At 43.0% G+C, this 16,351-nt stretch overlaps 1 protein-coding gene across 1 annotated transcript in view; it reads left to right on the forward strand.

Annotated features, from left to right (window-relative positions):
• The window catches only part of LOC122534164 (neprilysin-1-like), a 105,267-nt gene extending 88,973 nt beyond the window's left edge, over positions 1-16,294 (forward strand). The window contains exons 5-15 of the mRNA XM_043664533.1: positions 4,419-4,550; positions 4,784-4,882; positions 4,969-5,153; positions 13,857-14,043; positions 14,159-14,335; positions 14,426-14,526; positions 14,623-14,678; positions 14,743-15,029; positions 15,149-15,307; positions 15,803-15,879; positions 15,987-16,294. Of these exons, the coding sequence (XP_043520468.1) occupies positions 4,419-4,550; positions 4,784-4,882; positions 4,969-5,153; positions 13,857-14,043; positions 14,159-14,335; positions 14,426-14,526; positions 14,623-14,678; positions 14,743-15,029; positions 15,149-15,307; positions 15,803-15,879; positions 15,987-16,086 (1,560 nt within the window). The 3' untranslated portion in view covers positions 16,087-16,294. The remainder of the gene's footprint in view (positions 1-4,418; positions 4,551-4,783; positions 4,883-4,968; positions 5,154-13,856; positions 14,044-14,158; positions 14,336-14,425; positions 14,527-14,622; positions 14,679-14,742; positions 15,030-15,148; positions 15,308-15,802; positions 15,880-15,986) is intronic.
• The last annotated feature ends 57 nt before the right edge of the window (positions 16,295-16,351 follow it).

Raw genomic sequence — 16,351 nt, forward strand, 5'->3', positions numbered from 1 at the left:
CCTGTAAAAGTAATTGTTAATAATTGAATGGGAACCTTGAATAAAGGTCTTGTTACATTTTCATCGGTATTAAATTAACAATATACACGGTGCAATTCTATGTAATCGTATTAATACGTACAAATTGGGTATGAATTTGGTATTTAATATAAAATTTGCTTCACATTGATCGATACATGCGTCCGAAGCAACCATAATGCGGCGAAATATCACATGTCACTCGTTTCGTTTCGTTTCGTGTTTCACGTGAGTGGGAATAGTCCCAATTCTAAAAAGACGGACGCTTAAGCGGGCACTGCTGTAGTTACTACTCGTCAAATATTTCCAATACTGTCCGAGCAAAGAACTAATCACCACATCACCAGAAATGAGTATCAAAAGAATGAGTTCAAGTAAGATAAAATAAAATAAAGATAGAACGGTGCGTCCACAGTTAGGAAGAGACGCGCGGATTTAATAAATTCTCGTTCCACACACGCGGATAATTTTATACATCGCGGCTTGATCCGCGGCTCGCATTTTACACGCGGGTCTTTTTTACTCCTGAAGGGATAAGCAGTTAAGCTGTAACCGGCCGTTGCCCGTAGGTTTATGGCCATTACCTACGGCCAACTTATCGGGCTCGTCTTATTAATTCACTCGTGCCCGGTGTTTTACCATTAAAACCCCGCGGTTTATTAAAAAGGATCGGATAACGCATCCACCGCGAGTCGTTGCAATTTTCGTGTCCTGCCTGGTGGCGTGCATATTCGGGGAGGGAGAGGGGATTATGCATTTCGAGCGCTTTCGCAAACGTGAAGGGAAGAGGATTTCAATGTTTTTCATTATCTTTATTTGCATGGGATTGCGTTGCGTGTCGCGACGCGAGCATTGGCCAACGTAGACACGCAAGGCTAATGGTCAAATGGAATAAATTTAAATAAATGAACTCGCGGAGTTGGGAGGAATTCTCATCAAGAGGTAATCGACTGGCTGAGGTTTTGCCCACGTACCAGTTTCTTGAATTGGGGAGCCAGACTCTGCCAGAAAGTTCACCAGAGCGCGAAGAATGGATTCTCAAAATCTATTTGACGCTTTAGCGACTTGAGTAGAGTCGAGACGAGTAATCGAATCCGGCTCATTAGTAGAAGGATATTTTACCTACGTGGTTTATTAAAATGGGGATTAACAGAATGCAAGTGACAAAAAAATTAAAGCTCTCGCTAAATCTATATACTCTCATAATTCATTACTGTCGATCCGCACTCATCAATCTGATCTCTCGCACAATTATACCCTTCTTTTTAGTATTTAATTTCTTTCTATTTTTCTGCAACTAATAATAAACAGTAATGTTGGAAGATGGTCCGACATTTTAAAGCATGTGTTTCAACGTCACACGAAAAACTGAAGAATCAGTAGTATGGAGGCAAGTTGATGCAGGTTTCGTAAAACCTAGGAGTCGATGCATGTTTCAACGTCCGCGCGAGGGCCTTAATATTTCAAGTCGTAGACTAGGAACGGCTGAAACGAACGTTCCTAGGTCTAGCCTTCGCCATAATAACTGCAAACGTTTACGACTTCGATTGCATTCGTTAGGTCGTCTCATTCTCGATCGGAAGTTCTCGACGGAGTCTCTGTTTCGGACTCCGAGAATCCTCCAGGGTTGAATTGTCGGCGCAGGAGGGTCCATTTCCCTTTCTCCTCCTCCGGTTACTTCCTCCAGATAGACGCGAAACTATCACCTATCGTCCTAATCAATACCTCCCCCGTCCTCCTCGGAAGCTTTATTAAATTTTCGAGCAAACGTAAGGATACCCGGGGGAAATTGTTTCCTGAAAATTTTTCAAGGAGAAGACTTCGGAGTATCCGACGAGGTGGGCGATTTCCTTCGTAATTGAGGCGCGTTGCCTCGAGGTTCGTCTCCTCCGGGTTTTCGGTTTCGGTTCCCCGCCGGAATTCCCCGCGAATAAAACACGAACCGACGGATATTGCTTTAGTTACCATACCATTCGCCCATTCCTTCAGGCGCCCGTGACTTCATTTATTTGCCAAGGGGGAGGGGATAGGAGCGCATCGAACGGGGAAACACTCGCTAGGAGCGTTGGAGAACACTCGAGGACGAGAATCTCGGGCCACGGTCCGCGGGGAATCAATGGCTCGATCCATCGTGGAAACTTGCGGAAATTGGGTCGCGTTATTTTTGCGGGACCGCGAAGAGGCAGAGGAGGAGGAGGAGGAGGGGGGGGGGGAGAGTGGGCACGCTGGTTGAACAAGTTGAAGAGGCAAAGAGAAAGCGGAGGGACGAGAAAGTCGTACGTGATGACACACTGTGTCGGGGAGGAAAGGAAACGAAATCCGCGCAGCTTTGTGCCACGCTAACGACTTCGATAACGATGCCCCATCGAGACTTCACCGGCGTGTGTTCCTTTTAATTCGACGAGCCGTTAATAATACCCACCCTGGGCCGCCAATAAAGGATTTCAAGTGTCAAGTCGACGTCTTGCGCCCACGAGCCGGCCCCCGCTGCTTGATTAGGGGAAACGAGAGGGCGACGTGATTTGGGATTTAACTGGTTCGCGGACCGAGCCGTGTACATTGATTCGTCGCTTTCCTCTTCTTTTGAACTCGTCGGTACGATATCACCCGATAGAAATTATCAAGATGGTAATAAACTTATCATTTGTTTTGCATTTGGTTGTATTTAATATATAATGAAACTGAAAAAATGTTGCAATTTCGGGATAAAAGATTCTCGAATCGTGCGTGACATGTCATTGCAGCGCAATATATATGTAACGAGGGACGCAGTGAGCCTATATTATAGTTTATTGGATTGACTTTTGCCAATAGCCGAAAATGATTTACTTTCCCAATCACGCGATTGAGAAGGACGCAAAGAGCGGCAGTTCTGGTTTCAGCCAAAACACATTAACGAAGTACAAAAAACGCAAAAGTTTCTTAGAATCATAATAGACAACATGACACTCCAACAGCAAAACTGCACAAAAAACCAGCAAATATATACCAACAATCAATATTAATTAATTTATACAAGAATGTTCAACACTCACAAAACGACCATAATTAATACGAAACACAGGCAATTACAACGTCGAAGAGACAAAAATGAAAATTAGGCTACCAAAACACGCAGTAGCAGCTAAACAATAATCAGAAACTTCTTTATTATGCAGTAGGTGTTTTTACAACCAAAATAAACGAAACAAATAAAACAGCATGTAGCCAACCAAAAATCTTTAAATGCAGGCAATAGGATGGAATAAAAAAAGCACTGCAACAAACACCAGGACAAACGCGAGAAAAACGAAAGAAGCGACACACGGTACAATAGTCAATAAAGTAGTGCGCAACACCTAGAAAGTGTGCAACGAAGATGCCACTATTCTGAAGGTGGATTTCCAAACTCGCGTAGCGGCGAGACGTTCGAAATATATTCTGGTCAGCATCGTGTCGAAAGTGTTGGTCGGAGACCAGATTCAGAGAAAGAGATCGCAAATCGTCTCGATGGCGCTGTGCGAAACCATTTCGACGAAAGCGTCGACGACGGAAAGTGAATGACCGGATAGAGAGTAGCGGAAGGTGCTCTCCGGCGAGCCGGGTTTCCGTTCTCGAGGGAACGCGTGAAACTTGCTCGCAGAAAGAGAGATGAAAGAAGCTGCTCGACGGTCGGTGTCGTTACGCTGCATACACGAACATTTGGAGAAGTTCATCGGGAGCGAATTCCCGCGGGCCAGAGTCTTTCTTTAAAGGCTCTCGGGGAGAAAAAGTTCCGGCGGAAAGTGTGCCAAAGGCAGAACCACCGAACGTCCGTCCTTCGGGCGCTTATCGGCACCGGGTTCGATCGATTTCCCTTTTTTCGTCCCGTGCGCGTCGTCGCGGTGCCGGAAGCGCCCATCGATCTTTCCCACGAAATTATTTACGCTCGAATAATCCCGGCCTCATCCTTCTCCGCGAGGAAAGCCGCGTACGAAATGTTCGATCGCCGTTATCGCGGCGCCGAGTGCAACAAAACCAGTTGGTGAGCCGGGTTCCGACTCGAACCAGTCTGCATCTTCGAAGAAAAATTCCATATTTCCATTTCGGTTTTCACTTGAGATTTTTCTTTCTTCTTTCTTTTTCTTCTTCGTTTCAAGGTGTTTTCCACGAAAACGTCGAAACGATCGATCTTCCTTCGCGGTAACGGATGGATTTGATATCCATAGGCATTCTCCTCACCCCTTTCTCTTTCTCTTTCGCGATCATCAATCCTGCGACGATCGATAGCGATAGCAAGTGCCACCGATCTTTTTCACCGAATCCACGGTTTTGTTCCTCACCAACGTGAGCCACGCGTGACCGATCAAACACATACACACACCTGGGTCTGTCAATCGAATAGTGTGGGTCTCACTGTGTGGATGGCTGTTTGCTTTCAGAACAAGATGGAGGAGCAGAGATCGCGGAGGATTCAGAGAATCGTCGAGGGCTTCCTGCCGAGGACGATGGACCCGAAGGACCGCGCGTCGGAGACCGATCTGCTGCTGCAATTCTGTCTGTCCCTCAGCAAGGTGAATCAACGAGTACTCATTGCGATTCAACGCAATATTCAATCGCTATCCTCGTTCAAATATCGTTTGGAAACGCCGCAGATCGTCCGCGCGCACGCTCATCCCTTTGCAATTTATCAGATGCACAACATCCCTTTCATTCCTTATCCATTGTTGCCGAATTTGACAACGTTCTCAACATGTACGTTCGCCTGTTCAATGGTGTCAATAATGGTATCGTCTCGATCCTGCAGATCTATCCGAAGCACAAGGACCTGTACAACTGGGTGGACGTCGATCAGAGGGTGTACGTCCCTTTCAACATGTCCTACCTCCAGGAGAGTTTCGGTTATGTGAGTAGACGTTGACGCATCTATATCGCGTTGGACGGATGTTCCCGCGGAAGGGGAAAAAATGATTTGCTTGGTTCCTCGGTTAGATAAGGTGGGGGACGCTGCTGAACGCCACTCTAGGCGCTGCCACTGCCGATCTTTACAATCACAGCCGCAACCGGGATCGAGGAACCGCCGCTCACGGCTACGAGGATCAGCTGGTCTACGTTTACGTTACCGCGCCCCGTTACTTCCGCAGCCTTGGCAAACTGCTGAATCGCTTTTCCAGGAGGTAAGCGCCGACTTTACGCCCCGATAAATTGCCTGGGAAAGTCCCCGTCAGATTCTCCTGTTCGTTCACTCCGCGAGTCTCCACGACGATTTGCCATTTCCCTTTTCTCTTGAAAAGCATACTGTGTGCCTCGCCCAGAGAGCAGAGTTTCTCCTTTCGAGCGTGTCACCGCAAGAATATTGAAACGTTCCTGCGCTCTGAATCGTGATTTAGTTTATATTTCCGTTGGACATTCATTTGAATGTTTAATGTTTACTCGGATTAGGGTTTAGAAACATCACGTAGATCAACAGGGCCATTGGTCCGTGATTTATATTGAGATATTATATCAGATATTGATTATGTTTGTTGTCTAGAAACGGTTAGCATCAATCGTTTCATCGATGCTTCAATTTCGCTGTTTTTTAGATGACCTATGGCGAAATCAAACGACCCATACTTTGAATATGATTGGTTAGATCGAAGCTGGCTAACTGGCGGTCTGCTTGCCCCTACTTTCCTGATCGTTAGCGCTACCCCCTCCACTGCATGGCGAAGAAATTTCAATGTAGTGGGGAGATCGATACGGTGGAAAGGGCAGCGCTAACCATCAGGAAAGTAGAGGAAAGAGCCCGCGGGCCGCCAGTTAGCCATCTCTGATCTAGTCTAGCTATTTAGCACATACCTTTGAACGTTTCCTTTTAATTCAGTAGAATTTTCAACACGGACAGAAACGGTCTAATTTTCAACGAGCAATCAACATCAAGACACTTTACAATTTCAAGAATTGTTATACCTTTCAATCTCTGAAATCTCTAAAGTTAGTAGTCCGCGTTTGATTATAAAAATTTCACTTTTTCGTTGGCCAAGACAAGTTCACAGTCCACGGTGCTGCGGGATTATACAGCCATAAGTAAGTGCATCGTTATATAATGTGTGTACGTTGTTGTGTAACAGCAGAGTGAAACTTTGTTTCCGACCAAAAAAAAAGAAGAGAGGAAATTTTGAGAAAAAGTCGAGCTGTCGTCACCGCCGAAACGAAGCAACTGCCACAAATTCTCGCGGGGCTTCGATAAGCCACGAGATTTCAATCCCCCTCCCGGCTGGGAAAGGTTGGATGAAATAATTTATCGCGGTCGCGCGAGAAGATTCACTGCCAAGCGAAATTCCCTCGCGCCCTCCGCGAGGTAGGATAACGCGTTTCCCGTGTTTCCGCGACATTAAGTCCGATCCGTGGGGCATTAAAGATATTCCCTCGTTCGTGTCCGAGGTCAGTGGACTTTTGAATCGTTGCGCGATTCTTCGATTCAACCGACTATGCAAACTGTGCTGAACAGAGACGATCGTGAAACGTCAGAATTCGTTCAAACAGAGAGAAAGAGAGAGAGAGAGAGCGTGGAAGAAACGCGAACACGCACGCCGAGGAGACGTTGATTAATATATGGCGCTTAACGACCAACAAATGAACGAAATTGAAAATAACAACCGGTTGCCGGTTGTAGCTTATAATCACGCTCTCTTTCTTTCTCTCTCGCCGGCCCGGAAAATAAATCCATCGGTTAGGGTTCCTGTTTCCTCGCAACAGAAATACTCGCGGGTCGATCGCTTCTGTTAATTAAAACAAGGGCAATTGATCGGCACGCGAGCGCGTTTCACGTTCTCCAGTTACGTGAAAATACGCTCACGAACGTTATTATTAGAGACGCCGTGGCCGCTTGTTTTTGCTAATCGAGCTTATTTGATGAGAATCGAGATTTTTATGTGTCCGTGGTAACTAAAGTTATTATTATTATTTTATATTTTAAAAAAATATCAAAATGAGAAAGTTGACTTTTCTTTTTGATCAAATGTCGCCTGGATCCTCGATCCAGCCCACTGTGCGCCAGTGTTGAAAATAACGATCGAGAAAATAACCATCTCGAGGCTCGTACCTCTCGAAAGAAGACTCTCCACGTCACCGTTCGAATCTTTTATCTCTGCCCACGCTTGCGTCCTTAACCTTTTACCACGCACGTCGAGGATTTTTTTGTGCAACATTTCCTCAGTTTCAAATATATATAAATGTAACCCGGGCAAAACGAATGATAAGTTTGTCACTTCTTAACAATTTCTATCCAGTCGATATCGCACCGACGTGTTCAAAGGAAAAAGGAAGCGACGAATCGTTGTATACGGTTCGGTCACTCGTTATGGTCCGCGCAACGGGTTAATTTTTCCTGTTTACGGCACTAACGTCGTATCGCGAGCACGAAACAATATCGTTGTCGACGTGTGTGAAATGAATTATCGATACGCGAGTTGAATGAATTATCGATACAGACCTCGGGGGCTAAACTCTGGACTAAGCGCGTTCCTCGAAGGCTTGTCCGCGCAGTTGAAATATTCACTCGAAACACACAGTGTTCCACGCTGTGTCCGTGTTGTTCGTTCGTTAACCAGCGGAAAACATTTGCAGCTGGTAGGCGCGTGCTGATGATAATTTCACGAAGGTGGAAGCTGCGGTTGAACCGTTGGCTCTCGGCGTTTTCTACGGTTTCCCGTGAGGAAATCACGTTACGCTTGCGGCCTATTGCTCGAAAACCTGTCCATGTACCCCGGACAGGTTGCTATCGTTCTCTAACTCGAACTACCGGCAACCGAAATTATAAAATTTCCACCAGGGACGTTAAAGCAAAAGAAACAGAAAATCTTTGCAATACTTATAAACCGGGTACACAAGCTATTGTTTGTGTGTTTTACGCCGAATCGTTCGAGTTTCCGAAAATATACTTCAAACGGTCCGTTTTGACCATTTTGGCAGTTTTAGCATAACATGTGGCTTCAATTTGGAAGAAAAAGCAAATTCTGCGAAATTTAATTTCTTGAAATTGAACAAACTATAAATAATGCCGCAATAAGCAACGCTTGTGCAAAAATATTCGAAAGAAAATTGCATCGTATTCTACTCATCGCGAAAGTAAAACTTTCCCAAGGAACCTAATGGTTCTCTTGAAAAATAGCAAAGAAGTATCTTAATCATCTAACACCGGGAACACGTGGTGCTAACAGCGACTTTACGTTTCTAGACGCGTGGATGAAATTATGTAATGTTTATATTTCGAATAATGTTCAACAGTTTTATCATTTGATTATTTCGACCTACACTGATGCTACAACAATGATAAATTAAATGTTATCGGAACCTAATATGAAAATTACATCTACACGTCCAGAAGCATAACGTCGCTGTTGGAACGCACGCGTCCGTAAATGATGAAGAAACTTTTCTGTGACAGCCACGGACAAACTTTTCTTTCCATCCTGTACAGCTGATCAGAGGAACATTGCGCTCGAAATTATGTCGCTTTAGATGCATTCGTTTTCGTCCGCATGCAACCGCGCCGAATGTACGACACGTATGACCGAGCTTGGTCCTTTGAGACTGAAACCTGTGAATTTCACGTTGTCGGGCAACTAGATCGATTGAAATTGTTGAAAGTTGTTCGAGTTTTCGCACGTGTAATGACAAATGAAATATCCATCGAGTGGGAAAACGCGAAAGCTTTTCGAATTTTGGACCAATAGCAACGGTAGCGGGATAACTCGTGAAATAATTCAAAAAGCGACTGGATTTCGTCTGACTCTTCGACAATTGTTTAGCACGTTCCGTGTCGAGCTAATTTTTGATTTGCTTTCCGTTTAGGCCGCGTTTGCGATTAATAGTTTCGCTTTGTGAAGTATGTCTCGCAATTTCTATGATAATTCAAAAACTATGATTCATCAAGGAAAGTTTAAGTTTCATTACGGAAACAAAGCAATAAATTCAATTTGAAGATGTTATTTTAACAAACGATTCTTTGATGACGTCAAAATTAATTTACAACAATTTCTTTTGTTCCAAATATTTTTAGTGTTATTGTTTGTGTGCTGAGTAATAATATTAAATAATAATAAGTTATATAAATTATACAATGCGAGAAATATTATACAATGAGAAATATTTAATTTTAAGGCTATTCGGATCTTTTTAATTTTGATAATAAATTTTACAGCGTCTTCTCACCATAAATTTATTATATAATAAAAATTAAAATTTTAAAATTATGATTTTAATATTGATTAATTATTGAAAATTTATTATCTATATTTAAAAATTAAAATTTATAAATAATATACATTTATATATACAATTATTTAAAAAAAAAAATTTTTTTAATTTTGAAAAATAAGATATAATGATTAAATTAGTAGTAATTTATATGTAAATTGTATTTAATTATAAAATATAAATATAAGCAATTTGGCCAAATAAATATATTCACCTGTTTATCAAAAATAATTTTAAGTCAATCTGTCCAATGAATAATTAAATGGCTGCAGTATAATTAACTGTACAAAGGTAGCATAATCAACTGATTTTTAAATGAAATCTGAAATGAAAGGATTAATGAAATATATACTGTCTCTACTATATTTATTATATGAATTAAAAATTTTAATGAAAATGTTGAAATTTTTTTATGGGACGAAAAGACCCTATACAGTTTAGCCGATCTTAACAGTCAGAAGAAATGATCGTATACGCGCCACGATAGAATAAATGCGGTATACACGTTATCAAGATGTCAATGCATGACTTCATAACAAATTTTTAAAAAATTCTCCGTTTTACAATGAAAATTCCAAATGGCTTGAAATCCACTGTGGCACGGAACGTGTTATAATCTTATCAAGATGTTCGAGGGAAATGATCTTCGTCGTGCAATCTATCAACCTCGTTCGTCGCGAGGGGAATTGGCGCATCCGGCTAATATCGCTTCCCACGTGGTGGAAGTTGCGAAACGAAGTTGGTACGGTACGTTTGTTGGCTCGTTAATCGAGGCAAACTATGGAACAGCGAGCAATCGAAATGCAATTAAATCGCGTAGCCTTTCGTTCGATCAATTAGCAAATCGCTCCGCCATAATTTTTCGTTTGAACGCTCAAAAAAGTGGGAGCCGGCACAGAGAACAATCGGTGCCAACTGATCCGAACGACCGAGTCGGTCGAATTCGATATTCGAACGCGGCGAGTTTCCGCGCGAGATCGGGAATTCCTAAAAAACAGACAGGAAATGTTTTTTTTTTTTTTTCATCGTACGGTATGTTAGAACCGCGCACCGTGGAGGAAAACAGCATAGTTCGAGTCACGGTCCAAGCAGTACCAAGGGAGAATCGTGGCGATTGCTAGTCTCTGGCAGTCGTACTGATTGCATTAAACGAAGTATCTCGCCGCGCTCGGTTGAATATCACGGTTGAAATTGCTCGATGCCGGGCTACACGTGCCAATCGCGAATGCTGACAGACTCCGCTTTGACGACGACCAATTTACATAATGCGTGGCGGCACCAGGCTTCACTTCCTCCGCCTAGCTGATTGTCCCTGGAGAGTGAAGTTTCGAAAATTTCGAAAAGTGACGAGGTAAAAGTAGCAAACTTTGGTAACTTTGGTAACTTCGAACAGAGGAAAATCGACGAGCAATCGGATTTAACTGGAGGACGGAGAAACGGAGACTAGTTTCTCGGTGGAACCGAACCACTACACCTGTTTGAACGAACGCGCGGGAAAAAGAGAGAGAGAAAGATGGAAAAAGTTACAGGCTGCGAAAGGGGTAGCAAGATGGCGACATTCGCCGGGGGGGGAATCAGCTCCGGATACCTGAACTCGGGTTATTCGGTCGGTGAACACGCGGAATCCGGTTCCTTTCTAACCGAAATTCAAGGTGAAATTCTTCTGGTCGCCGGGACGTGAAGCTTACATTCGGAGCAACAGATTCCATAGCATGTTGTGGCCTCCTTTAGAGGACCCCCAACAGGGACAATTATTTCGGATATTCGATAAATTTCGAAAGTTGAAGGAGACTTGGCCGACGCGAGCAAGACGCGAATTATCAACACCAAACTTTGCTAGTTCACGGTAATATCAACCGGAGGTGGACTGGCGAACCAGTTCGAGATGTACCGAAACGGCGCGCAGTTGGCAGCCTATGCTCGTTGCTCGCTGTTATCTCTCGCAGACAGACAGACAGACAGACAGACGCAACCACCGAGGATGAATACAGAGAGCCAACCACCGCGATAATTACTGCCGAAGGTATTCCGGCGCAACAAGAAGACGAGACGCGCCTCGCATCTATGACTATTTCGGGCCATTTATCGTCCTTGATGCGCGCGGACGCTCGTTCCGCTCTTTGGACACGAAACGTCCCTTCGGAGAAGCGTCTGCAGAGCGTGGATTTTAATCCTCCGGCGTACGTTGTTGCAATCGTCTGCCGTTATTATTCTCGAAACTGGAATTTTCAACTGTTGCCTAAAATTCGGCGGGATACACACGTATATAGGATGAGACATACGCCTGAGAGACGAAAAGTCGAAATTATATTTTCGAAACGATTAATTATTCTGTTTCAGACAGATGAGAAAGGTATCGACTGATATAATTATTGTTTTTCGATGTTGATGCACAGTTGTGACTGATAACAATTATTATTTTTTGATGTTATAGATGATGTTTATTTGTTTCTATTAGTTTAGGAGATATTTTAATTGAAATGATTCGGAATAATGTTCGTAGAATATTGAATTTATCTATTACAGCAGCATTAACAGATTGTTGTGATCGGACTGAAATAAATGTTTGTTTCATTTGTTGCAACATGTGCTCGACAAAGTGACGACCATCGACACCTAAACACTTTTAAACGCGCAATCTAATTTTCAAAGAATATTTCACAATATTTAACATCATTGAGTGTTTCACATTCTTCGACAATTCGTTGACGTGTGTCTTCAGCAATTGTTGATACGTCAACGTAGACTTTATTTTCTAGGATTGGCCAGAGAAAAGAAAAGTCTAATGATTTCAAATCTGATGAACGATGATAGTCTGAGAAATAAAACACCTAAAGAGCATAAAACTAATTATGAACGAAGACAAGACATCACGATATTTTAATCAAAATATCTCCTTAACCATTACTTTTTCGTAAAGAATGACACGAATAATCGAACAGTCATCTGTGCATGTCAGCATTAAAGAAATATCAGTTACATCAATTCACCGTTCAACTTTTATCAAAAAAAAAAAAAAAAAAAAACATTTTCCAAAAGTTATCTCAACTTCTAGTCTCGCGATATGTTTTAACGTATACGCGTGGTAATTCCGAGATGATATCGAGAATCATCTCTTAAATCGCGTCGCGATGTCGCGTCGGGTGAATTAATCTGGTAAAGAGCTCCGAGGCAGATGAAAATGAAACCGTTGGGTTAAACGTCGGGAAGGTTAGTCGGCGTGCTATAATCAGCGCCTGGTGTAACATTTACGAAGCGCAGAGAACTTCGTACGCAGTGCACGCCGTCGTGGCGTATGCGGCTAATAAACGTAGCGCTATCGTATAAATTGTGATACCGGTAGCGGGCGTGCACCCGTAAATCGCTGCCTAATTCGTGCATTACCATTCGTCAGGAAAATTCAGACCACCTGCGCCACTGCTCTTCCCCGTTGCCGGAGTCTGCTCGCGCAGACGATGATCTCGTATCGATCGACATGGTCGATCCGTTGATCGTGTCCTAGAGACGCGAACCTCCAAAGAGGAGAGGCGAGAAAACTTATTGAGCAGCGTATCATCGAATTCCACGAAATAAACTGGTGCTTGCGACTGAATTGAAACGCGGCCCAGGTTCGACAGAATCGATAAGGTTAATTCGTTGGGCTTTCCGGGCCAGTTGTTCATTATTGTACCTTCTAGGCCGTTATTCTCTTCCGGTAAAATATATATACAAGGGCTACCCATAAGTAGTGTCATCTTTTTTTTTTTCAAATATTGCCATCTACTGACAATAATTTGACCTATATTCTAGTTAAATGTAATAAATGACATTTAGTGTGCTTATTCTTAAATTATATATATTATATTATAATATAATATAATATAATATAATATAATATAATATAATATAATATAATATAATGTAATATAATATTATATATATTATATTATAATTATAGATTAAAATTCGTTTAAAAAAATATCGTTTTTCTTCAAATTTAAAAAATATTGCCATCTACTGACAATAATTTAATCTATATTCTAGTTAAATGTAATAAATGACATTTAGTGTGCTTATTCTTAAATTATACATATTATATTATATTATATATATTATATTATAGATTAAAATTCGTTTAAAAAATATCATTTTTTTTCAAATTTAATAAATATTGCCATCTAGTGGCAATAATTTAACTTATCATAACATAACCTATATTGTAGTTAAATGTGATAAATGACATTTAGTGTACTTATTATTATTAAGTTACATTATAGATTAAAACTGTGTTGTAAAGTCGTCTTTTTTCAAATTTAATAAATATTGCCATCTAGTGGCAATAATTTAACTTATCATAACATAACCTATATAATAAATGACAATTATTTCAAATATAATAAATATTATTATTTATTATATTATTGTTAAATTATATTATAGATCAAAACTGCATCAACCCTTGAATAAAATGAAATTTTCTACAGCATTAATTACTTATGGGCAGTCTTGTATATACATAATTCGTACTCTCTCGTTCTCAGCGGGGCTATTATTTCACTCGAACGTTCGCACGTTCGAACGTTTGATTAAAAGAGAGGTCCAAAGCGAACGTTTCTATTACACACGGGGAATACTTACAAGCGCATCTTGTTACGAAGGATTATTCACAACGGGCTGTTGCTGTTGTACGCAACGGACACCCTCCACGACATCGTGAACGTGACCGGGAGCAAGAACTGGGAGCTGTCCTGCTTCAAGTTGACGAAGGACGTCTTCGGCGAGGTGACGGGCGCCCTGTATGTGCGGCAGTACACGCCGCAGTATTTAGAAACACTGGCCAACAGGGTAAGGCGATGAAAAATATTCGTCGTTCGTTCTATTCTCTCTCTCTCTCTCTCTCTCTCTCTCTTTCTCTCTTTTTCTCTTGGTTGCGAAACAAATTGCATCGTGTCGCGAACAGGTGGGAGGGCTGTTCGAACGCGTGAAAGAGACAGTAGCCGAGCGTATTTTGGTGAAATCTTGGCTAGACGAGGAGACAAGGACGCAGGCATTGTTGAAGCTGAACTCGTTGCGGGGAAGATTTCACGTATGGCCTGGTTTCTACAATGAGAGCCTGCTGGCCCGCGAAATGGCCGAGGTGAGGCCTTCCTACTCGTGTTTCTTTGCATGCAACGCGCGCGCAATACATCCATTCGTGACTCGTGTTCGTCTCTCTCGCTTCCGGTAGGTGGAGATCGACCCGGAGGACTTCTTTCGCACCGTGCTCAGACGGTTACGACAGATTCGCACCGTGGACGACAAGGTTCTACGAAGGAACGTCACCGAGAAGTGAGCATTCCCCACTTTTATCCTCTTTCATATTATTACTGCAAAAATCGATTCCTTCGATTAACACGTCACGTTGGACGAACTTCTTTGTTACAGGCGCCGTCATCCGTACAGCGTGACCGCTTACTACGAATCGTCGACGAACACGATTGGTAAAGCGAATGCGAAAAGAGAAGAGTCGCGGGACCTGATTTCAGAGCATTTCTCGATTTCTAGGCATCCCGCTGGCGATGATGACTGCTTGGTCGTGGTCCTGGGACGGTGGGCCGGCGTACGCGGCGCACGCGACCTTGGGATCGGTGATCGGCCACGAGATCCTCCACGCCTTCGACCTTCATCGACGCCGACTGCCACTGGACCCGGACATGAACGTCGATCAATGGCTCTGGATCACGCCGGAGTCTTGGAAGAGGCTGGAAGCGAGGATCGAGTGCGTCGCCAGGCTCTACGCCAGGAGTTTCTGGAGGAAGGTTCAGTTTTACGGGAACGACGTCGCCGTGCAGGTAGACAGACGACTATCTCTCTATCTATCCTCGCGTGTTTTTCTTTTCGACGATTTGGAAGGTGTAGGCTGTTCGTTGAAACTCGATGGGATTTTTTTCGTCTTCTTTTTAATCTTCAGTTCGACTGGAACGTGACGAGGAACGAGAACGTCGCCGATATTGGAGCCTTGCAGATTTCTTACAAAACCTGGCACACCCTGACGAACGGGAAGGACCGGAGTCTTCCCGGATTGGAGGGGCTTCGTTCGAGCCAGCTTTTCTTCATAAGCGCCGCCCAGGTAAACACCGCCGCGCGAACTTTTCATCCCGGGGTCTCGAGCGCTCTTTCCGGCTCTCTCGCCTACGACCGAGTTCGAGATTTCTCGTCCGTCCACCACGGCGATTCTCGTTATTCCACTTCCATCTCAATTTACTGTTTCAGAGACGAGGCCTGGTCATCCCCTATCTCACTAGCACAGTACTTGTCGAATTTTCTTTTCTTCTTCTGTTTGCCGCACTTCATTGCACTTATCTGTATACCGTTTAATATTTCTGTCTTCGTTATTTTCATCAGTTACTGCAACTACCACATTCATCTTATCATCTCGTTACTTTCTAGCACTCTGGTAATTATTATACTTGTACGCTGGCACTTTCTCCCTTCTTCTCTCCCCCGTTTTTTTTTTTTTTTTTTTTTGGACAGATGGAAATTTCAAAAAATTATTCATTCCACCAGATTGCGAGACAATGTCCCATTAATGTACAGCAGTTTTGTTTTCCGCATTGCGTTGCAGACCTACTGTTCCAATATGACTGCCGAGGCCTACATTCTTTCAGTTGAGCTCGACTATCACACACCTCAGCCCGAAAGGTAACTCTTCCCTCGAGTCAAACGTCAAAGAATTCAATATCCATGCAGTTGAAGTATATATATAATAGCGTCTATCGGTTCAAACATTCTGCAACGTGTCGACACAGAGTCAACGGTATAATGATGAACTCGCAAGCGTTCGCGGACGCGTTCCGTTGCCCGATCGGAACCAAGATGAACCCCCCCAACAAGTGCACCACTTGGTGATGATCAGGCTTGGACGATCGTTTGCCGACAACGTCAGATACATTCATCCACGATACACACGATCATTGGGACTCGATTGGGAAAACGGCGTGTTGCTGTTGGAAAGACACACCCAGGCGGCATCGACAAGGCTCGATCACCCTTTCTTTTTTTCAGCAATTGTCGAGCGATCTTGCGTTGGAGGGAATCGGTTCAGGTATTATCGATCTTGCTCAATTTTCTCTTTCCCTTTTTTTTTTTTTTTTTTTTTTTTTTTTTTAACGAA

Source organism: Frieseomelitta varia, unplaced genomic scaffold, assembly GCF_011392965.1.
Source record: "Frieseomelitta varia isolate USP_RPSP 00005682 unplaced genomic scaffold, Fvar_1.2 scaffold_577, whole genome shotgun sequence".
Classification (NCBI taxonomy): Eukaryota; Metazoa; Arthropoda; class Insecta; order Hymenoptera; family Apidae; genus Frieseomelitta; species Frieseomelitta varia.